Genomic DNA, 9342 nt, shown 5'->3' on the forward strand with positions numbered 1-9342 from the left:
CAGTACGAACTACATAATTATTATCTGAAGTCAAGAGTATGTACCACCAGAAGTAATGGTGGTACAACCAAGTTACAACTAATTTTAGATACCTTGACCTGTCCACTATCTTCAACTAAAGTTGTAGGGTCATAGGTCAAATATTAACAAAATGGCGACTGTCCAAAGAAAGTATACATTCACTCATATAGGTGGTTTTTAGTAAACAATTCCTTTATTTTGGGCGGATCCCATCTCACAACCCCTGAAGTTAGGACCAAAGTGAAATTGTTTTTGGATACCTTAACATGTCTACTATTATCAATGAACGTCATTCAGTGAAATTGCATTTCTTAAAGAAATGGGAATTTTTTTAAAAACCATGTTTTTACCCTATGGCAATATTCGTACTTGTAGAATTTTGGGTTTGCATAATATACCCTAACTTTAGCAGGGCACTCATGGTAGTGTATCATGACATAATTTGAGATCAGGTCAGGTATTTCAAAGTTCATGACCACATATGTCCTATCACACTACACATATAGTAGGTGACAGTATAGGCCAAAGATTTGACCTCAAATTGTTAACTAATGTGGCCATGTTGGGTCATGTGAGGGATCATGAGGTAAAAGATCATAAAGTGCTGGGTCAAATGTATCTAACCCTAACCCTAACATAAGTTCAACTGAGTGATGCCAATTTGCTATGTAAAGTTGTCAAATTGACTATTAGTATTACATGGTTTTGTATGGGGGTCAAAGGTCATCCATGTATGCATTTTTTTGGAATTTTATGTAATTTTTTGTGTTTGGTTACTCATATAACATATATCTAAATGTAAGAGAAGTTGCAAGAATGTAGGACTACCAGAATTATGATTTTAGAATTTAGCTGGAAAATTTAAAATTTTAACATGTACTTTTACATAGGAAACTATGAATAATTTTTAAAATGAGGAATATCATAAAATATCATGCACTTTTTTTATAATTTATTACTTATATGGGGTGACATGACTCACTCTAAAAGTTTAATGTTCAAATGTTTTTAGGAAATATGTTTTCTGGGGGTTATAATTGGAAAAATTACATATACATTGCTGTCGATGGGAACCTATTAATGCTCACCTATACAATGTATTTATTTTTTAATTAGATGGATATAATTCAAGTGAAGGTGATATTCCAATAGAGCACATAATGTTGTACTTAGATATCTTGTTCTTTTATGTTCAAGTACTCTACAGTTTTGTTTAGGAATTTATTTAATTATTTGTATTTGACGCATTTACCCCTATGTTTAACACATGATTATGGGGGTAGGGGTAACACATCATACAGTATTAAGCTTCCCAATTGAGAACCCCTGGGACTAGAGTAAAACTTTGACCTGTTTCAGATACCTCTAATCCTCCTCTTTCGCACATTGAACTGCATTTGGTGATTGGATCAAATAAGACGATACAGGAACCAAAAAGCAAATGTATACCAGTGAAAAAAAAACAAATCATGAATTTCACGGTGACTATCACAACCATTCCCTTTTTCACTACCAATTTTGAATACTTAGGACTACAACCAAACTAACTATCGCTTGTACTAATAGCTTGACATGTCTACAAATTAAAATGGACGACCAGGGTCAAAGGTCATACAGTTCCAGTACGAACTACAAAATTGTTATCTGAAGTCAAGAGTATGTACCACCAGACGTAATGGTGGTACAACCAAGTTACAACTAATTTTAGATACCTTGACCTGTCCACTATCTTCAACTAAAGTTGTAGGGTCATAGGTGAAATATTAACAAAATGGCGACTGTCCAAAGAAAGCATACATTCACTCATATAGGTGGTTTTTAGTGAACAATTCCCTTATTTTGGGCGGATCCCATCTCACAACCCCTGAAGCTAGGACCAAAGTGAAATTGTTTTTGGAAACCTTCACATGTCTACTATTACCAATGAACGCCATTTAGTGAATTTTCTAATCTTAAAGAAATGGGAATTGTTTTAAAAGTAACCAATGTCATGAGCCTATGGCAAGATTCGTACTTGTAGAATTTTTGGGTCATGTAATATACACTAGTTTTAACAGTTTTAGAGTTTAGTAACTATACCCAGAAAGAGAGTTTAATAATTTACATTTGTGGTGAGTTTTGTTAGATTTGAAGCATTTAATGATCCTAACCCTAGCACATACATTAAGTATAGAGTGACATGCATATCAAAATGGGTCCGAACATTTTTTTTGATGACATACACTAGCTCTGAGAAGAGAGAAACCCTCAGACTACAACAAAAGTGAAACTCATTTTGGATAGATCTTGATGTCCGCTATAACATATTACCAACCCATAGGTCATAGGTCAAGTATTATGGATGATGGAAGGTTCCAAACAAAAGTGCATTTTTGGACCCATTTTTACGCTTTTCGTGTTTTTGACCATCAAACCTAATGTTTGTCAGTTCGTACAAAGAAAAGTAGAGTGATTTGAAACATTTTACAACTTTTGCTAGAAGGCGTATTTATCCCTTAATACTTGCTGCAAAAATCTGCTCTCTTGAGCTATTTTTTCTTTGTTAACCCTAGCACCCCCATGAAAAACTGTAGAAATACCACCCTAATTTCAAATTGGTGTAAAAAGACTAAATGTATATATTTTTTCTTCAAACAACTTTTTGTAGCTTTAGAATGCCCTAATGTGTAACGTCTGTGAGTTTAAACACTAACACTCTACATCTTCATGTACAACCTTACCCTCTCAAAAGGGGATCCAGAAATGAATTTTGAATATTTTTTTTCATGCATAATATATGTTGTTAACCTCCTCAAGACCTTTAAAATGATGCCTCATTTGTCAAAATCGAACCACGGGAAGTATCCCATAACCAACTTTTCAAATTTTGAAAACCGGAAAGAATCCAAGGCATGAGGAGGTCTAGTGCATTATATACCCTCACTGTATTTTGGGGGATAAAAGGTTTTTTTTTTTTACCTTTTTGGTGGGGGTTGGAGTTCGGACCTAGAGAGTTCAAATCCTCTTGGGTATTGTGTTCTAATGCAATGAGGGTTTCTGGGAAATGACCTTAAGAAAGGTCACTTTTTTGTAATTGGTCAATGTTGTACGCCAAACAGTATTCATGGGTTAGGGTTAAAACGGTTATCCATACCTGAAAGAGCATCAAAAGTGATATATTCTTGCATAAAAAAGGACAAAAAACCAATCATCATAAATATGAGGTCATGACCTGTGTAAAGGTCACATTCATCATTGACCATATGTCCATAGTTAGGGGCAGGGTTAGTGTTAGGGTTGGGGTTAGGGTTAGGGTTGGGGTTAGGGTTAGGGTTACGGTTGGGGTTAGGGTTTGGGTAGGGTTAGGGTTAGGGTTAGGGTTAGGGTTAAGGTTAGGGTTAGGGTATGTGTAACGAAGTTTGGTATAAGGCCGTGTATAGTTGCCTTCAACTTCACTTGTTAACTCTTAGATCGAATTACCAAAGTCTCAGCACAACACACTCACTAGATATACAGGCAAGCACGCAGAACTTCTTGAGAAGGAGTTGTGAACTTTATTTAGAGCCAAGACAGCTCTCACCTCAAACCAGTCACAAAACTGAAGTCACAAACTAAAAAACCCATTCTTATAGCATTCCCATCCCATAATAACACTACTTCCATCCCATTGGCTACAAAGGATCACATGCTCTAAAATTGAATTATGATTGGTCATTATTTTTGGGAGAGTTACTAAACATAAGAAAGCTACCCTGGATACAAGGATTGTTTATCCAGGTGTAAAGATCTCTTGTATCTCTTGCTGAATAGGTGTGAAAATTAATATCAAGACTTTCTTTTGATCTCAGAGTTACTTTGTTTTCACAAGGTCAGTGTTCCAGGTGAAAGGATTATACTGAATTCCTTCATTAAAGGTCAAAATGATAGTCACTGAAAATGGTCATCGCCCTTTAACTAGAGGTCAAACTGATAACTCAACAATCGTCATTTCTTTTAACTCTATGACACCTTCCTATTTTCCCTAGAAAAGCTGTACTTTTCAAAGAAAAATGCTCACAACCAATTCCAGTCGTAGTATGTAAAATAACAAGTAGTGCTCTAGGGTAAATAACCCAAATTCTTTTGAAAGTGTTCTGAAATATCAGTCAGTGCATGTCCGTAGCACGTACATCCTGAAACCAGAATTGTAGCTCGTTGTTTAAACATGTTGTTCGACTGAAGGTGATGATCAAGTGTCCATTTCATCAACAATTGTAAGGTCATAGTCTTTAACCGTGAAACAACAAGAGCTTGATGTCCGAGGCATTAGTCTGATGAACATATAATTAGTGGGATAGCAGGTGAATCACAATGAAGTATGACAACAAATTTGACGTGTGTGTACAATATTAAGCAACTACAATATATGTACTCTAAAAAAATCAAAAAAATCACACACACACACACACACACACACACACACACCCACACCCACACACACACACACACACACACACACACACACACACACACACACACACACGAAAACTAATGCCTATGTGCAATGTTATCTACTTTCTTAAAAATTGTGGTCTCAACTAAATACTCTTATTACATAAGTATATCATGTCGAATTTAGAACTGAAGTAGTTCAGAATTTACAATCTTGACAAAGCGTCAGCATTCTGATTATTGGCTCCAGGTCTATGTTTAATTTGAAACGTATATAGTTGTAACTCTAATGACCACCTAAGCAGGCGATTATTGGTAGATTTGACTCTCTCCAACCATTGTAATGGCTGATGGTCAGTCAGGATGGTGAACTGTGTACCATAGAGGTACACATGTAGCATCTTAAGTGCCCATACTATGGCAAGACATTCTTTTTCTACAATTGGATAAACTTCTTCTCTGGGTAGAAGTTTTCTACTTAAATACATGACTGGGTGCTCTTCCCCTGATTCACCAATTTGGCTCAGGACTGCACCAATGCCCCTATTGGACGCATCTGTTTGAAGAATAAATTCCCTGTTGAAATCAGGGCTTGTCAGAACAGGTTCAGTCATCAACAACTCTTTCAAGATGTTGAATGCACTTTCGCATTTCTCATTCCAAACTACACATTTTGGATTTACTTTCTTTGTCAAGCCTGTCAAAGGACTTGCTACACTAGAAAAGTTAGGAATGAATTTTCTGTAATATCCAGCCAAACCAAGGAAGCAAATCAACGTACATCTTTCTTTGTGATAGGTCTTGGAAAGTTGTTGATAGCCGCGACCTTTTCTGGGTCTGCTTCTACTTTCCCATTACCAACAATGTGACTAAAAAGTTTGGCCTTTGACATCCCAATAAAACACTTATCAGGCCTTAATGTTAGATAAGCATCTCGAACTTTGTCTAAAACAGCCCTAAGTTCTACAAGGTGATCATCCCATGGTTTGCTGTGTATACTCATGTCATCAAAGTAAGCTTTTGCAAATGATTCACACCCTGTCAACAGTTTGTCCATAAGACGCATAAATGTTGCAGGTGCATTCTGCATTCCAAACGGCATTACTGTGTATTCAAAGATCCCCCATGGTGTACTAAAGGCTGACTTTGCCCTATCTAGCATCCTTATCTAAGGGTATTTGCCAATATCCCTTTGTTAAGTCTAGAGTACTTATATATTTTGCTTGCCCAACCTGATCTAAGATCTCATCAATTCGAGGCATTGGGTATGGATCAAACTGTGTTATCCCATTTAACTTTCGGTAATCTGTGCAAAAACGCATAGACCCATCTTTCTTTGGAACTAACACTATAGGTGATGCCCAAGGACTTTGTGAAGGTTGAACGATACCAGCTTCTATCATCTTATCTAGTTCCTGTTTAACAATGTCCTTAGTTGCAAGTGGTAGCCGATAGGGTTTCTGATAAATTGGAATCTCACTATTGATTATTACTCTATGCTCAATCAAATCCGTTTTGCCAGGAACGTCTGAAAAGATATCCTGATACTCGACTAACAAATCCACTGCTTCCTGCCTTTGCTGTTCACTTAGATCACTACATATAGTAACTTGCTCCCAACCTTGAGTTTGAACTAACTGTGGTTTAAAGTTAATATCTCCTGCACAAACTACATCCTCACTAGACTGAACTAGTTCAGTTAATAAGCATTCTTTGCGTTCAACCCATAACTTTAACAAATTAACATGAAATGTGCGAAGTCTTTTACGCTTAATTCCTACATCTATCTCATAGTTTACTTCATTTACTCTTCTTGTTACTGTGTATGGCCCATGCCAACTAGCTTCCAATTTACCACTACTTGTGGGTAAGAGGAGGAGGACTTTATCCCCTACATTAAATGAACGTTGTCGTGCAGCTTGATCATACCAAGTCTTTTGAATTTCCTGTGCCTCTACCAAATTATTATTTGCAAGTTCCATCATACTCTTCATACGGTCTTGCATTTCAACTATGTATGAAACAACAGAAGGAGATTCCCCCAATTCCCCAGTGTAAATCTCCTTAGCTATAGAAAGAGGGCCTCTAACTGGTCTCCCATATAAAAGCTCAAAAGGTGAAAATCCTGTTGATTGCTGTGGTACTTCTCGATAAGCGAAAAGTAGATAAGGTATATACTGATCCCATGTTAAAGGTTCCTCCCTAGCATACTTTCGAAGCATCTGTCTAAATGTGCCATTAAATCTCTCTACTAACCCATTACTCCCCTTTGAATAGGCCGTACATTTCAAATGAGATATCTTCAATTCCTGACACAGTTGTTTAGTTAAAATTGACATAAAGTTGGTACCCTGATCAGTGATAATTTCTTCTGGTATTCCTACCCTTGAAAATACTGTAATTAGCTGATCCACAATAGTTTTGGTTTCTTGATTCTTGATTGGAATGGCTTCAGGAAATCTAGTTGCATAGTCACAAATGACAAGCAAGTACCGATTTCCAGCCTTAGCGCGGGGTAAGGGACCCAATATTTCACATCCAATTCTCTTGAACGGAATATCAATAGTTGGTAAAGGTATCAAGGGAGCCCTATTAGCAAAACGGGAGCGAGCTGTCTTCTGACAATCGGGACAAGATTTACAATACTGACATATCTGAAAAGATACCCGGTCAGTTAAAATTCTGTAAGACCCTGTCCTTCGTCTTTTCAGTACCAAGGTGCCCAGCTAAGGGAATATCATGAGCCAATTCCAAAATAGCTAATCTACATGATTTAGGCACAACTATTTGTTCAAAAATTTTGTCCTGTTTATAACGTGAACTCCATTTCCGGTATAACAATCCATTTCGTTTGAAGAAACATGACCTTGAACTGTCTATTTCATCACCTTCAACTACTCTGTCTCGTATGCCAGAAAGGGTTCGATCTTCTTCTTGCAATTTGATCAATACCTTAGGATCTGTGGGCAGACCATTGACCTCACTTACATTACTATCATGATTACCTAATGTTTCATCTCCAAGGCAGGCACTGCCATGGTTTGCAACATTAATATCATTATCCCTCACTGTACTATCAATGTTATTGTTTCTAGTCTCTTTGTTCTCCCCACTCACTGTATAATCAATGTAATCGCTACTAATCTCCTTACTCTTAATTCCTGAATTCCTAACATCAACAAGTTCTTCTTTTTCCTCCTGTTCCAATTTCTTTTGTTGCTTCCTAGTTACAATTAAAGCTTCTCCAAATTCATGCTTACTTTTATGTTTCATAACTGAGATTGAATTTTCCCAGGCCAGCCCGATCTCGTTTCCGAGCAGAACATCTTTATCCAAATTCTCATGGACTCCTGCATCAATATAGCCAGAGAAATAACTGCATTTCACATATATACGGGCCACAGGCAAATCCTGACTACTGTAAACCCCATTGATTCGTACAATTCTCCATGTATATGACTCAGGGGACACTAATTATTATTATTATTATTATTAGACTTTATTTAATCTCGATAGACTGTTGAGCCAGTGGCTCTTCTCACACAGTGTCGAGAAAAACATTAAAATATATACAATATATACATTAAATACTGCACACATCAAATGAGGACAAAACAAGCAAAAATATAATGGGTACAATAACAAAATAGACGAACATCAACAATACACTACTGAAATTATGAATCACTTGAAATTGAAAAATGATATTTACATTTGCTTTTAAAAGCCTGCAGTGAGGGACATGATTTTAAGTCAAGTGGTAAACTGTTCCATATTTTTACACCACTGTAGGTAAAACTTTTTTAAAAAAACTCGGTTCTATGTTTTGGAATGTATAAATCTTGAGAAGGAGTTGTGAACTTTATTTAGAGCCAAGACAGCTCTCACCTCAAACCAGTCACAAAACTGAAGTCACAAACTAAAAAACACATTCTTATAGCATTCCCCATCCCATAATAACACTACTTCCATCCCATTGGCTACAAAGGATCACATGCTTTAAAATTGAATTATGATTGGTCATTATTTTTGGAAGAGTTACTAAACATAAGAAAGCTACCCTGGATACAAAGATTGTTTATCCAGGTGTAAAGATCTCTTGTATCTCTTGCTGAATAGGTGTGAAAATTAATATCAAGACTTTCTTTTGATCTCAGAGTTACTTTGTTTTCACAAGTTCAGTGTTCCAGGTGAAAGGATTATACTGAATTCCTTCATTAAAGGTCAAAATGATAGTCACTGAAAATGGTCATAGCCCTTTAACTAGAGGTCAAACTGATAACTCAATATTTCTTTTAACTCTATGACAGACATAGAGATCAAGTCACAGCCCCCCTTGATAGTCAAATACTTGTGCCCTCCCATTTGTATCCACACTCATTGTTCACAACCCTCCCCTATTTCTACCAAGTCATCCACCCCAACCGTAAATTCCGACTGTAGCCAACATATGAATGTTTTTTATTTACATGACTATAATATACTAGATTACTGTCCTAAAACGACTACTTCTTTACTTAACCAACTTCTCACGTATGCAACAACACTTCACATAGACGTTAGGCCTAAAAAAAATTGTGTGGTTCGAATTACGCTCAATTTTAGAATAGGTGGGGTAGGTATATTTTTAAATATATTTTATTATATTTTACTTTTACATGTCTTGTTCAGGTAGTTCTGTTTCCATTGTTTTCCAAGTTGTCTCTGTTATTTGTTTCTTCTCATCATATGTACAGCCATTACAGATTGGAAGAATAGTTTTATATTGTCTTTTTAAGGTGGTGTCAGTTTTCGCATCTACTATTTCTAGCGACTTTTTTTTTCTCGAATATGTAAAACAAAAATTAGGTTCGCCTGTAAAACACAAGGTGGGGTCGGGTAACCGGAACCGCATATTGTTTACTAGGCCAT

General features: G+C 36.4%; 1 protein-coding gene across 1 annotated transcript; it reads right to left on the reverse strand.

Annotated features, from left to right (window-relative positions):
* Positions 1–5582: 5582 nt before the first annotated feature.
* LOC144450384 (uncharacterized) lies at positions 5583–7704 on the reverse strand. Its single transcript, XM_078140987.1, has 2 exons — positions 7123–7704; positions 5583–6977 (listed from the first exon to the last, which is right to left on the reverse strand). Exons 1-2 carry the CDS (start codon positions 7702–7704, stop codon positions 5583–5585), a joined length of 1977 nt encoding a protein of 658 aa, XP_077997113.1.
* Positions 7705–9342: the final 1638 nt, after the last annotated feature.

This window comes from Glandiceps talaboti, chromosome 19, assembly GCF_964340395.1.
Source record: "Glandiceps talaboti chromosome 19, keGlaTala1.1, whole genome shotgun sequence".
In the NCBI taxonomy this organism is placed as follows: Eukaryota; Metazoa; Hemichordata; class Enteropneusta; family Spengelidae; genus Glandiceps; species Glandiceps talaboti.